This window comes from Platichthys flesus, chromosome 13 (assembly GCF_949316205.1).
Source record: "Platichthys flesus chromosome 13, fPlaFle2.1, whole genome shotgun sequence".
In the NCBI taxonomy this organism is placed as follows: domain Eukaryota; kingdom Metazoa; phylum Chordata; class Actinopteri; order Pleuronectiformes; family Pleuronectidae; genus Platichthys; species Platichthys flesus.
The window spans coordinates 16,998,089-17,012,660 of record NC_084957.1 but is presented as its reverse complement, the minus strand read 5'-3'; the positions used below and the strand labels follow the sequence as shown (position 1 = coordinate 17,012,660).

Sequence of the window (14,572 nt, the reverse complement as noted above, 5' to 3'; positions counted from 1 at the left end):
TAACTTGTTATGGATATTTCTGCATCGTGAAACATAACTGCACCGTTATGTTTCACACATTGCTGCTCTTCCTCCCCAGAAAAAAAACTACGAGCAAATTCAGAAAACAAAATAAAGCTGTGAAGAAAAGGAGCTACACCTGTGCAAGCGAGCGCTGTCAGAAAGCAGGACAGACTTACTCAGAAGCTGTGGTTGTGGCTGAGACAGTTGGGAGGGGGATTGTCCAAACACAAATGGGCTGTGGACAAGGGAGGAGGAGGAGGGAGGAGTTTGAGCGGCTTGCTCAAATACGGAGGAGGAGGGAGCTGCTGAGAGGAAAGGCCCAGACTGAATGGAATTCAGTATGGCACTCAACCGGTCACCTGCAAACATGGAGACAGAGGAAGGGGAAAGACTACAGCTTATACTAGGGTATGAGGTTTCCATAAGGGGGGTGAGGGTCATTCATTGTGAATTTTTCTATCAATGATCCAATCTTCTCCTGTAACATAATAGATCTGCAGAATGGGAGGAGCTAATACAGCTATCCGTTGTTCTGAAAGTTAAAGCTGTGCTCATTTTCTTTGTGGACATCCTCAAGTGATGGGCAACTGAAACTCTGCTGGATGGTTGAAAAAAAAAAAGGTGAGCAGCAATAGGAATTATCTGGTTGTTTGATTTTAATGTTAAAAGATAGACGCCTGTGTGTACTTGGAAAAAACTGAAAACCAATAGAACTACGACTACTTTGGCAAAAAGCATCCAATCACCAAGGATACAATTCATTTGCATGCACTGCTAAAGTGTACACAACAGTAAAGAAGTTGAATACTGCAAAATTTTGATTTCGTAAGATGTATAAAATTAGTTTAATTTGAATTCCTATGTGATTTTAGATAAATCCAGCAGCTATGTTGTGATATTTTACCAGAGCAATGTCAGCTGTCTTAATATTTACCACTTGCTATAATGAACAAATTCACAATCTCTATGAATAACTAAATCGGATAGTCATTACACAAAAGGTAACACATAGTTAAAATGTCCAGAAAACTCAAAGAGTTTCTACACCAACAATCAGGGAGAATATAACGGATAGAAAAAAGTTCACAGAAATAAATCCTTCATGAACAAGCAGCTCCTCCCATTCACAACTCTATTTGAGGAAAAGATATATTGAGGGAGGGGTAGAGAGGGGTCTACTCAGAATCTTTAAAAATCTCTCTGTGTTACCACACCAGAGGATCCAAAGATACATAGTTATGTACAGGGGAGGAATAATTCACCACTCTCCATATCGTGTATTTTAGGCTGATGCTGCAAGAGTACATCTTCAAATCCACATGTTTGGGGTTTAAATATGTCCATCTCTCCATGTCAAGTAACCGTTTAGGGTCTGTCTGTGTTAATGGCAGCCACAGTGACACTGAAATTATTAGTCACAATTTAATGTCATCAAAAAGCAGCAACTGCAATTTCATGTCAATAGTTATACGAGTTAAAATTCAACAGCATGTTAGTGTTCTGTGGAGCAAACAGATTCAGGTGTATTTCCATCAACTTCTAGACTGGAGTAGGACCGACACAGATTTAATTTAGTGTTGTAAAAACAAAGGGAAAATAAATTGTATCTGGCTTTTATCCAGACGCTTGAAAGGCCAAGTGGAAATGTGGCCTTTATTCCGCGACGGCAAGCACTGCGATAGCAGATGTATTTGGATAACAAACTGTCTCAACAGATCAACCTCCTTTTTTAAGCAAAAGCGAGGAAATTTCGACACAGCGTCAGCACAGTATTCAGGCAGAAAGACAAACAGACATGTTGGAGCGAGCCAATCTCTGATGGAGGAGCAAAACTGATGAGCTCATTCAAGTGATGTTCCCAGTAATTATGAGTAAACAGTGAATGATCAAGTGGCTTCTAAGAGATTGAATTCAAGACAACATGAAGTAAAGGGTGAAATCACAGAGACGTGTTCAGGGTCAGTTATCCACCAGTACCCGACTAAACAAAGTCCACAGTCCTCCAGATGAGCAGAAGCACAGTGACTGACTGTCCCATGCACATAGACACAGACATACAGTATGTCCGACACCGACGAGATGTTCGGCATGAAATAACGACGGCAACCACAATAGAAAGCATGCATAAATAAAAAGACTTGATAGATCATTGACCAAGGGCTCCTGTGATTTTCAATAGACTGGGCAGTGTTACGACGTGGACTTAATTGTGCAATTGAAATGTGATAATGTATGAGAGTGTTTGTGAGAAAAGTCTCAGTGAAAAGCATGGGTTGCAGTGAAAGTGTGAGGAATACATCCGTTATGCTAAACCATCGGTTAAAAGCATTGACAAGGCTGATGCTATTAAAACTTCAAATGTAAATGAACAGAGTCAAAGGATGTGGTGATGTTAGAGGCAAAGAGAAATGCAGATTGGGATATGTATTAAAAAACTTCTCGAGTTGACCTCACCTTTGTTGTTGGAGATGCCGTAGTCAAAGCCCTGTGCTCCGTTTGAAGCCGCGGCTCTGTTGAAGGCCTGAACGGAGAAAGGGCTTGGTGGCGGGGTCTGAGCACCGTGCTCAATCAATGCTTGTTCTGTAAGAGCAAATTACATCATGTTAACTTGCAAAAACTTCATATATTGAGGTTCAAAAGAACTTTTTAATGTAGATTATGAGCTGTGTTGTGAAAAGAGGTCAAGCCGTGGCTTACCGTCGTCATGGCGAAGGTACTGGTTCCCGCCGCGGTCTCTGGCCAATGACCAGGCCTCTCCTTCATCACTCTCACAGAACTCCACGACACTGTTCTTATCCAGCTGTACCCAGGTCCCCTCCGAGTTGACCACCTGATACACAAACAATGCTCTTTATCTGTACTCACACACACGGGACACACATTTAATCACCATGTCAATTCAAAAACAACCATTTTATCAACCCCCAAACACCCATGTTATTACTTTACAGACAAAACCATGACACATAATCTTTCTGATTAACACATCCACACCAGCAAATCACATGAAATGGATCTTGTGTATCAGTAAAAAACTGATATAAAAACGTAGTCAGGAGTAAATGCATGTGTTTTTTCCTCAACCTCCCGAAATAGTAACAATTCAAAAACAAACACAGGTGGAAGTATTAGTTTTTGCAGACTGCAAGTCTCAGATCCAGACAGGGCATTCAGATCAGGTTTAAAACAACCTAATGAACAGCATGACACACCACAGCAGCCAATGACAGGTAATATCCCCAAAAAAAGGATAAGCTCCACTCATCACCAGGCCAAAGGAAATTTTAGACAGTATACAGATTAATTATATTGAGAGAATAGTTTAAAAGGTGTAAGAAAGATAGAGTCAAGGCAAAGAGCGGCTCCTGCATTTTTTGATCAGACTTCCCTGGAGAAAACCAAGGCTGCTGAATATGACACCCTGAAACTGCAATGGATTTATAGACAAACTGAAATTAGTAAGGTCAGGAGGCACACAGACATGTAGCAGCCACGAGAGTTAATTAGAACCCAAAAAGTGGAAAGATACAGAACAACCACCCACACCCAGAAGCAGCAGATTTATTTAGAAAGACAGATTACGTTCTTAACATCCAAAATCCATTGAGGAAAAACCATGGAGCCAATTACTGAGAATTAAGGCAAATCTACCTACGTAAGTGCATTACTTGATCAAAACAGACTAATGTATTCATCTCCAGCCACAGAAAACACATTGCATTATTTGGGGTGAGTGCGTACCTCGCCTATGGCCTTGACCTTGTTGCCAAGTACTAACATTCCAATGGGGATACCCCTAAGGTTTGGACAGCTTCTGATGTTGTGACCAGAGGGGCCGGTCTTCACTACCTTATAAAGCCCCGGGCCGCCGCCCTGCCCTGCCCTGTTCTGCACCCGAATGGGGGCCTCATGGGAAGGGCAGCTGCTCACCTCCTTTACGTTCTCCTCCGATTGGCCCCTGACCTCCTGCAAGAGGTAAGAGCATGGATTAGAAGCAGAGTAACAAATCAGCAAAAGGCTGCAGAAATATCAGACCAGGACAAGGCTCAGGCAACTAAAGGTCCTGAATTATAATTGTGAAAAGTCACCATTAGAAGTGTGACAGGGCGTCGTAAAAGGGCGTGTGTGCTCAGGCAACCATTGCTGTACTTTTTATTTTTAAAATGAATATTGCAAACAAATGTATTTGCCATATCAAGAAATCTAAAATCCAGGGGACCTAGACAAATGCCGAGTGGTTCTCAAGGTCTTAGATCGACAGTTCAAAATTTGAGAAAAGACTTTCTTGCCAAAACTTAAGTGAGAAGACTCAACACACACTTACACCTGTCTGTCAAACTTAGCTTAAACACTAGCACACACATTTGTTTAATCTGTAAATAAAAGTGAGGTAGTTATGTATGGGGCTATTTCTTGGTTGCGCAATGTTCTTAGGGTTATCGAGATTTTCCAATAATCTAAAACATTATCCCTGTGAACCCACATCTTTAGATCTGTATGGATAATAAACAAGACAATAGCACGGCAAGCTTTCGGCACTGATATCCTAAGTTTCTCACTGTCTGACAAAGCCAACTTAGCTTTCGCTCTTTGTTTCAGTCTTTATACTAAGCTGAGATAACATGTAACCTTTTATTTACGAGACATACTGCTGTACTATTCTTCTCATCTAACTAATATCAAAAAAGCTAATCAGCGTATCTCTGAAAATGTTGAATTATTCCTTTTAACAATTTTGCAAAGCTATTTTCATCTCAAATGATTAAACAATTCTTTTAAATTACTTGAAAACATACATAAACCTCCATCTTCAACAGTTTCAAGTAATATTAAAAAATCCCAAATATCAAGAATGCATGTAAATGTTTCAATTGAAGAAAGTACTCGTAGTAATAAGAACAAATAATTAAATTTCCCATTTAACGATGAATGAATGTAGTTAGCATACAGATACACAACAAACCAATTAAGAACAATGTTCACTTATTTTCTAAGGGGAGGCATGCTATTACACACAATGATTCAGGACTATATTAAACAAGCTTTTCAAACAAGTCCTCATGCAACAGACTGGACATTAGTATCTTCAACCCCATGCAACATAGACTCTAACAATTATTACTCAAAAATCTAAAATGTGAATACTGTAGTAGTCTACAAGAAAAGGAGTCGCTGACATTCAGTACTGTATCATCACTGTACACACAACCATGCAACTGTGGTTCCACCTCTTATGCCTGTTTAACACTGTGGAAAATAACTAAAAAAGTCACAAGGGGTTCAAGAGGACAAGTAGCGCAACAAATAGATGATAAGCTATGGGGCAGTCAAGCTATTTATCCCTCGTTCATTCAACTCACCTGTGGTGGGAATATAGTTAAGGGGGTCCACGACAAAAGGCCGATATCCCTGACTCCTTGGCTAGCGTTAAAGACAGTCTGAGCAACAGATTGTGAGACAGTCAAGAAACAGTAGACGACCCGAAAATGGAGAGAAAACAGGATGGGGTTGCTCATGTATTTTTTTGGAAGAAAATTTTTGGCCTGGCTCTTGTGGAATTTCCAGGATCAGAGGTTATTTGAGAAAGTGGAGAGGAGAAGACAGAATCTGACTGGTGTCAGAGAGGCCGGTTAGTTGTGGAGCAGTGATAAAAGATATAGAAAACTCAGTTGCAGAAAAGATTGAAGACTCACTCTAAAAACCACAGGGTCGTTATTTCCAAATCCACGACCAAATCAGATACATTTAAAGAAGAAACTTCCAAAAAAATCCCCCACTTGGATGATGTAGTGTGTCATGCTGTTCAGACAGAGACCTCACATGGAAGCCTCCTATTGCACCTAAAGCATCCCTATGCAAAGGTGGAACTGTAGAGCAGTAGAGGTACATTTTCCCATTGAAACTTTTCATGGACCAGTTAGTGCTTCATGACAGAAAACCACCTGGATATTATCACCTATTCTTTCTGATACTTTCCTGTGACTGCAATATTCCTGTCTTTTTTAATCAAGTCAAACTGATACTGATGCATATTACGGCGGTTTTTGTGTCATGAAGCAAAATACAAGAGACATCCTTCATTAACACATGCTGTAGTGTGCAGGTCTTCATGAGTAGTGAGTGAGAGGCAACACAGAAAAGGAGACTGAACAGTGCAGACTAATGAACTCTACCACACTACATTTCTCTACCTGTCAGTTCCTGCTTAGGGGAACACTTCAGTGCACTTACATACTCCCCCAGGCATGTGAGCATTGACAAGTGTTGTGTCCAACTGAGCTAAACACACAATGGTCATGTAATGGTTTCAACCTTCAAACATGAATTAATGCATGCATGCTTCCAGCTGCTGTTCTTGTGAACAGTGTGTTAGTAAAAGGCTCATACTCAGTGTTGCTTCAATAGATGGTTCATGCAGGAGAACACCCCAGCAGTTATAACCTAAGTTCTCGGTCCACCATGCTTTGAAGACATTTGTGGAGTGACAAACACAATTAAGCCCTTGAAAACCCATCATCATTAACCAGCAAAGGTAATCTCTCTGAGCGTTTCCCCAAATGAAGAGCACAGGAGCCTCTGCTATCAGTAAACTAAGTTCGACCGCTCAGCAGGCCGCCTTCTACTTACGTCGGCTGGGACCAGTAGGCTCCGGCCCAGGTGCTGGTTAAATGAGAGGCACCAGGCTTCAGTGTACCCATTCATGCTGGGAACATACTTCTTTACTGTTTCATCATTGAGCCTGAGCCATACACCATCATCATTGTGGATCTACGGGAAAACAAGCAACAAGAGCACAGCACAGCCATGCCGTCCTGTTACTGTAGAAGCAGGAAGGACGGCGCTCACTCAGTCAATCACACACACACACACACACTGAGGATGCAGGAATAGCCATATTGGAGGACTGTCAAAAGATTTTATAATGTGGTAGTAAGTGTTGATATTTTGGCAGCTGTCACAAACAAATTGCTGTAAGTTCACTGACAAGCATTACATTTGATTCTTTGTGAAACTGTTGCAGGTCATAGACGTCAGCGGCCAAGGACAAGTTTGCATTGCACTGCAAAAAATTGTTACAATGTGGTCTGAGTGATCAGATCTCAGGACGCACACATGTATTTAGCGCTGTTCACTTGTGATCAGACCATTCAGTACAGATGTCAACACCAGGTCTGAATGGCATCACAGTGGCACGACAAAAGGGTGAGAATGCAAATGTTGTGTAGTACTGGTATATATGCAATAGTTTAATAATAGCTAGAATTTTTTTGGGACTTTAAATGCACCTCATCCATTGGCTGTATGGTGCAGGCATTGAGGCCTTTCCTGCAGCCTCAGAACACTTTGCAAGACTATGAAGCAACATAAGGTAAGAGCAACAAATGTATAAGCTTTGAGAGAAAGTGTTATCAACACAGAAAGATGGAATAACATAATACACAGAAACCATCTAAGACTCAAAATTACTTGTACCTTATAAACTAGACAAAATTGGTTGTGATAGTTATTACTTATTTATTTAAAGAAGAAAAACCATAGAAATAGAATAAAAGCGGGTAGTGCTCCAGCTAAGTCAACTTAATTCTAACTGGTCTAGAGTCAATTACCTCGTCAATGAAAGTGATGGTGCCATTGACATGCACTATGCCTATCTGTTCACTCTGCAGGGAGGGGTGACTACGCACACGCAGGCCTGCGCTGTCCTTGGACACAAATTTGCGGACCTGAGAGAGGCAGAGGGGAGATGGAGACCGTGAGCGGCAGGAGCAAAGAATAGTAAGATTTAAAAAAGAAAAAAGACAAGAAGTGCAGCAGGAGGAGAAAGAAGAGGAAGCAGGAAAAGTTGACAGTGGGAGAGTACGTGCATTAACCCACACAGAGCTTGTTGTTGCGTAGTGCGCACATACACACAGCCAAAGACAAGGAAACTTTGGCTGCTGGATTTTCAGTAGCACCAGCTACATTTAAACTGGTGCATGGAAAACCATAGAACATACGTTAAGAAGGAATATATCCAGAGTAGATTTAAAGAGTTTTCAGATGTTGTTGCTTGTTTCCCCATTAGGGAGTGCACTTTTTACAAAATGATGATGACCACAATATGCTGAACATTAGCTTGATGCTTATTAACTCTTTGCATGTGTGATTTCAAAAGTAATTTCCAACCTATAATCTGAATATATGGACTTTTTTATTGCCCTAGAACCGGTTAGACAACCCGCAGCCCCCCTCACTCACTCAGAGAGACACGCAGTGAGATCAGAGCTCGTTCACGTCAAGCAGCCGGTCAGTGACTTTGTGGCAGAACAGTGAAAACCCACTGTTTCTCTGGTCACAGCTGCTCAGTGATCCGAGCAGAAGCTACGGTTGGTTTGTAGCCCACTTCAATCAATAAATACTCATCACTAGTTATCAGGACATGATCAGCAGTAAATTTCTGTTTGTTTGATTCTCTCCAGAGTTTGAGACTGCATTTAAACATAATGAAAAATGACTCGTCAACATTTTGTGCTCGATATAACACAAACTTGACGCTCACAGTCAGCGAGCGACACACATACATGACACCACCATTAATATCTAAAAACATGATCGTACGTTTGACATCTAAATCATCCCAATTAAAAAAATGGAACAAACGAACATGAACTACTTCATTTTTGGAACCGTGAACATGAACTAGTTCATTTTCTTCTGCATGAACTGAACTTTGAACTAGTTCATTCTAAGTGTGAACTGGCACAACACTGAGTATAACTACACAACTTTATAAGCTGTGTTATCAAATATGTTTTGCGGCTCCATACTACTTTTATTTGGTGGAAGAGGGGGCAAAAGGTGTCTTTGATAGTAAAGGTTGCCGACCCCTGCCCTAAAAGAACAATCACCATATTTCTCTGCCAATGAGAAATAGGTCAAACAATAGGTATCCAGGACATGAAGCATCCTTTACAGAATCTCCTTGTTACGAAGAAAACATTATTAAGATGTATGTCTCTTTTCTTTGCTAAATGTCTGACTTTCTTAACTGCTTTATGTTAGATCCCCACCATCTTGTATTAGACCAATATCCTACTGCCAGAATCCATTGCTTTCTGTGGACTAGCTTTTGTTTGGCTCTTCCAACCGGCAAAAAAAAGGAGGTGACAACAACTAAAAGCTGCACAGAGGTGCAGACTGAAAAGTTGATAGTCATTGCAATTAGAAATGGCAATGTAAACTATCCTTTTGCACTAATGGAACTGCCTTGTTTAATTATTGTATTGATAGTTCTTGTTAAATGTGGCAACTACGGAAAGAGTTTTGGAAAAGGTTACAGGTGCAAGGGAGGACAAACTGTTCCTGGTCTGTTGAGTTGTATTTGATGGGTGAGTGCAATCACACATGCATTTTATCGGTGTATTTATGTTCATGCTCCTGTTGGTAAAGAAAAAGCTCACCTTGCTAGGCTGAGGTTCGGCCTTCGGTTTCACCATCTGAGTTCCAGGTGGTATCATTCCTTTGGGAGGATCTTTGACTTCGACTTCGAGACCAGCATCTATACAAAAAGATAATTTACAGAGCATGGGGACATTGTATAAAATGTCATGTTGTAAAAAATAAGGGCCATTTCTAACAGAGTTTCACATTTTCTTACCTATTTCAATGCCGTCAATGGTGACATGGATTGTGTAGAGGCCTACTGCTCCTGGAGTCCAATTGGCGCTGTATGTTCCATCAGTGTTGGCACGAATCAACATGTTCTCACTGGGTCTGTGTGGGGAAATGATCAGTAAGTACAGACTGTTGCTCGCTGGTCAGTGAGTTTTGTTTCTGCATAACCTGACCTACCTCTTTGGAGTGGGGGATGCAAAACGCAGCTCCTCAAAGGAGTAGTTTTCATACGCCTAAAAGAGAGACAGCACAACCATAAGGCTAATAAATGAAACCGTGTTAGCACCACAACTAGCCAAAGAATATTTGGCAATTACACAATTACGGAAGTAATATTTTTTATTTTGCCTAAATTCAAACTTGATCTTAACACCTTTAATCTTTAGCTATATGAAAGGCCATGGATTGTGTTTCTATGTGAATTTGGTCAGAACTCATTACTTGCTTTACAACGACTCATTGTGTTTGGCTCTTTAATGCTATCTCACAGTAAATAAGTCATTCCCAATAACGTCTTTACTTAGTGAGTTTAATGTTTTGTTTTATTTTTCTTGGCCAATTTGCTTAATTTTCCATAAATAATTTTTCTTTTACTAGATGATTTGTATTAACGAATAAAATATCCTTCCTATTGAAAGGTGCAGTGGTGCAAATGTTTATGATACTAACATCTTTTTTGCTTATTTGACAAGAATAACATGAATACATCTTCAGGTCTGCAATGCCATTTCCTATGCAGCAGACTACTCCCCCTTTCGGAGAATCTGCAACCCACTAAATGTAAACAAGTGACTTTGAGAGACAGTTACACGAGGCTGACCTTCATCATGGTAATGGCAATGTATCGAGCTTCTTTCACTATCATGGGCTCGTACGTAGCCTCCAGCTTGGGCATTGGCAGACCTCCAAAGGTAAGGTCAGGACCAGAGGACGAAGGGGAGGAGCTTCCAGGTAGCCGCTGCAGCTTCTTCACATTCTCGGGATGCATTGACTTTTTTTGTGAAACGGGTACAGCCTTCACCTCCACCTGAACATGAAACCAAGGAGAAGCTAAATCAAAAATGTGCAACACCTTTGAATTGCAAATATAATTACAATCTTGATTTGACTTTACAGACAAAATTATACAGTCAGTTCATTTCAGGTAGACGCAGAAAAGCCAAAGGAGCTATCCCGACCTTCATGTTGGGAACATGCACCACATCCCCATACTGGTCTTTTGTCTGTACGACCACGGTGGTTGGCCAACCACAGCGTATGTCATCTTTGTTCAGGATCAGAGACGTTTTCTGAGGGTCTGCGTAAGAGTCTGGCTGCAGCCACCTACATGGGATGAAATAAGAAAGGGAGAGAGGCAGGGACGGAAATGACTGGAATTTCTAAAGCAGAGGAATCGCCAAATCAAAACCTAATCTATGTCAAGCAGTATGCAATGAAGAGACAGCCAGACCTCCTGCAGGCTGGTCACAAAGTCTCACCTGGCCAGACGTCCTCCACTTGAGGTCTGTAAACAGGTGATGAAGTCCTCAAGGAAAGAGTGCTCGTTGGTTTGGAGGTGAAGGGGCAAGTTCCCCTCCAGGGCCTCCAGGATGGTTGGGGAGTGAGACAAGGCCAGACCCTTTCCAAGGATCCCTGAGTGAGACTTACACACCTGGTGAGAGGGGGCAAAGGAAATAAGAATGAGATGTAGTGCTCTTTTCACAAGACCAAAAAAAGTCTTAAAGAAAATCCCTGAATTTAACAGATCACATACCTGTAAAGATGCTTCCTCTAGAATCTCAAGATCCTCCTCCAATTCATTGCCTTGAAATTAGAAAATATTAGAAAAACAGAGGTATGTTTTACTTAAAATATCACACAAGATTAATCTGCTCCCAGTTGTGAGTAGTGCAATCAAATTAAATTATCCACTGTTTCCCATACCTATAGGGAGGGCCAGGTCTTTCTTCATCAGGGCTGCAGCACAAACGCTGCCCAGGTAGGCCAACTCCTTCTCTAGTTGGATAATACCCTCCTCAGGACCAGTGTTGAATTCATATCCCACTGCCACACACTTGAAGCCGTAGAAGCAAGCCTTCTCATCTTTGACATAATCTGAGGCCGTCTCCAGTGAGAACAAAACTTCATTTCCTGAAGTTGGAAGAACAGAAAAAAAATGGATGAAAAGAGAGGTTGGTAGAGATCTGTAAGCAACTACTGGTAAACTAATGTCTGCCTGCTGTGACAGGTGGCACACCAAAGCACCATTAAGCAGATTAAAACACTCATGAGAACCATTAAGATCAATGAAAAACCACTGAGCTGTAAGAATAACCGTTGAGTTTGGAACGGTGTCTATAATTAATTGCTCCTTATTTATGCTTAATCGTGCAACATGTTCCATCATTAATACTGCAAGTGCTGTCACAAATAACAATTGGTGCCACTACCATAATAAACATTATATGTTGGCCTGCTTATTCTATTACAGATTTCTAGTCACTACTGTACAGGCAACTACGGGAATTTCCTGTTCCTCAATATGCCCAGTAACACATCAACCCGTTTTTTGTTAATGTTTGACAGCTTTCAGCTTCAAGTCTAGCAAGCATCTAAAATGACAACAGATGAAGGCATTATTTTAAATATAAGATATTAAAAGCAGAAAGAAAATTTGTGATGTGTAATTATCTGTCTACCAAAGGTAACTTTCTTGATTTTAACAACTGTGCTTCATATTGACATTCCTATATTAACTTGAAGTTTGGTCGAGATTTCAGATATTAGAGTTTTTGAATACATATTATTGTATTTCACTAGTCTACTACTAAGTTGTAGCGCATGTCTTTGTTTTTGCAACCATTTCATCATAACATTTTAAGCTGCGTGTCCAATAAAAGTTGACCAGCAAAGCTATTCATACCTGGCAGCACAAGGACAGTTGTTGGCCAGCCTGTGGAGCCTGAGAACTTCTTCAGCTCAGTCCAGGTGTTGATGGTGTCATGTATCAGAGGTTTGCCGCCCACACCGGCCAGGTGGAGGGTTCGGCTGGGGATGAGCAGGCGTAGGACGTCCTCTGGCTGTGCAGTGCCACATTGAGGATCGAACTCAATGGTGGTCCAACGGACGCAGTCTGGGAATGATACCTGAGGGAAGATGAGAGAGAACAAGATTCATTCAAACGTAAATGATATGCATGTCTCTGTTTTTTTTTTTAAATTGTAGTAGTAGTAGTAACCATCTTACTCTGTATTGTGTTACACCTGCTTGCTTGTAAGGGTGATCACTCTCCATTACTGAGTAGTGGTTTGAGGTGGTACATGCCGACAAGCCTTGCTCAGGCTGGTTTCCTGTCGTGCTGTCTGTTGATTGGTTGGGATTGAAAGTGGGTGGTGCATATTTTTGGTTGAGGGCCGATACGGCAGGCAACAGCTCCTGAACCAGTCCAAAGACCTCTACAGCAGCCTGGTTGAAGAAGAGGAGTGGTTTTATCACAATGCCAGCAATATTCCATTCAGGACTAGAACACAAAGGGTTTGCTTTGACCTCTTACCTTAGGTACTGATGCTGCCACAGGGCCAATGTAGGCCAGGATAAGGGGCAGGAGCATGGAGAACAGGCTGGAGGAACTTAATAACTCAGGAATGTCCTCCACTGTAGAGAGCAAAGTTCAAAGATAAAACTGAAGACAGGCTACAAATATCTGATCTAAATTCAAACAAAGAATTACCAGTGATTTTCTAAGACAGGTGCAGGTTTGCTGTGCTCACCATCGACAGCAAATGCTCTATGAAGCAGGTCCTTTGCAGCTCTGACCACAGCACTGACAACAGATAGGGATCTGCTGCAGTTCTTATCCTCCTCATTGGCTTTGCTCAGCAGCTGAGACTGCAGGTCCCCATCATACTCACTCCTTCCACCAGAAAAAACATTTGGAGTCAGAAATAACCCTTCAAGATGAATCAAAAACAAAAAGCTACATAATCATCAACCAAAAAAAGAATTTTAAATGAATACCTGTAGTAGAGAATCTGTGGGATCTGTCCTCTGGTCTGATTGGTCCCATTGCTACTCAAGCTGCAAGTGCTGAAGGTGAAGGCCACACCGTCCGAGCACTGGACTGTGGTCATACCTCCGTCCCCATTAGCTGTCCTGCTGCCATAGTTTCGCAACCGTACAGCATACTTTACCCCTTCCTGCAACAGAATAAATTCAGTGAGAGTTTGCATTCAGAACAAACCAGCAACAGCAGCTACAGTAACAGCTGGATAACAACACAAAACTATGTCTTTTCTAACAGCGTATATACCTTGAGTGGCACAGCCTTGTCCAAGCGAATCTCAGCAATATCACTGGGAGAATCATCAGTGCTGTAGGTGCCCTTCACCAGCTCAAGAGATGTCCACCTGTGAGAATGTGCCGAGTCCCCTGGATGCTCTGTTTGAGCCTGAAGGGTGAAGGAACAAAACAATGAGGTAAACGTGTTGACATGTCAAATGTAAATAAATGTTTACCTCAAAATCCTTTCTAATCACTTACATCATCAGCCAACACCTCTAGCTCATACTCATGGATGCCCCCTCCTCCGTACACACAGACGCCCACCAGAACAATGCCTGGCTTGTCCACTGTCAGACAGATTGCATCCGGCGAACCGTTCCCCGTATTCCAACTTCGGCCCTGGCTCGTTTTAGTGAAGCGGTTGGGAGACGCTTTCACAGAGTGGAGTGAGTTCAGTCCATCGACCTTAAGAGCATGAACATATTACCCAGGTTATTATACAACCATAAAAGGCAGGGACGATCTTTTTACTAAAAACAATGAACTTCTGAACAGAAATCATTTTCTGTATCTGTTTAACCATTACCCATTACACTTAAAGACTATTATCTATACCACCAGGTGGCAATAGTGAGGGCAAAGCATAAAACTGATC

At 41.5% G+C, this 14,572-nt stretch overlaps 1 protein-coding gene across 11 annotated transcripts in view; it reads right to left on the bottom strand.

Moving 5' to 3' along the window:
• The window catches only part of mycbp2 (MYC binding protein 2), a 56,516-nt gene that overhangs the window by 13,932 nt on the left and 28,012 nt on the right, over window positions 1-14,572 (bottom strand). For 6 of the 11 annotated variants that reach the window (XM_062403003.1, XM_062403007.1, XM_062403004.1 and 3 more), the window contains 21 exons: window positions 14,176-14,382; window positions 13,946-14,083; window positions 13,654-13,832; window positions 13,407-13,549; window positions 13,190-13,290; window positions 12,883-13,101; window positions 12,560-12,782; window positions 11,581-11,787; window positions 11,411-11,460; window positions 11,136-11,308; window positions 10,836-10,980; window positions 10,478-10,684; window positions 9,835-9,890; window positions 9,641-9,756; window positions 9,444-9,541; window positions 7,611-7,727; window positions 6,631-6,771; window positions 3,745-3,969; window positions 2,701-2,833; window positions 2,458-2,583; window positions 180-362 (listed from right to left, as the gene is read on the bottom strand). In XM_062403003.1, the coding sequence (XP_062258987.1) occupies window positions 180-362; window positions 2,458-2,583; window positions 2,701-2,833; window positions 3,745-3,969; window positions 6,631-6,771; window positions 7,611-7,727; window positions 9,444-9,541; window positions 9,641-9,756; window positions 9,835-9,890; window positions 10,478-10,684; window positions 10,836-10,980; window positions 11,136-11,308; window positions 11,411-11,460; window positions 11,581-11,787; window positions 12,560-12,782; window positions 12,883-13,101; window positions 13,190-13,290; window positions 13,407-13,549; window positions 13,654-13,832; window positions 13,946-14,083; window positions 14,176-14,382 (3,187 nt within the window). The remainder of the gene's footprint in view (window positions 1-179; window positions 363-2,457; window positions 2,584-2,700; window positions 2,834-3,744; window positions 3,970-6,630; window positions 6,772-7,610; window positions 7,728-9,443; window positions 9,542-9,640; window positions 9,757-9,834; window positions 9,891-10,477; window positions 10,685-10,835; window positions 10,981-11,135; window positions 11,309-11,410; window positions 11,461-11,580; window positions 11,788-12,559; window positions 12,783-12,882; window positions 13,102-13,189; window positions 13,291-13,406; window positions 13,550-13,653; window positions 13,833-13,945; window positions 14,084-14,175; window positions 14,383-14,572) is intronic. The other 5 variants (XM_062403009.1, XM_062403010.1, XM_062403011.1 and 2 more) reach the window with 4 other exon arrangements.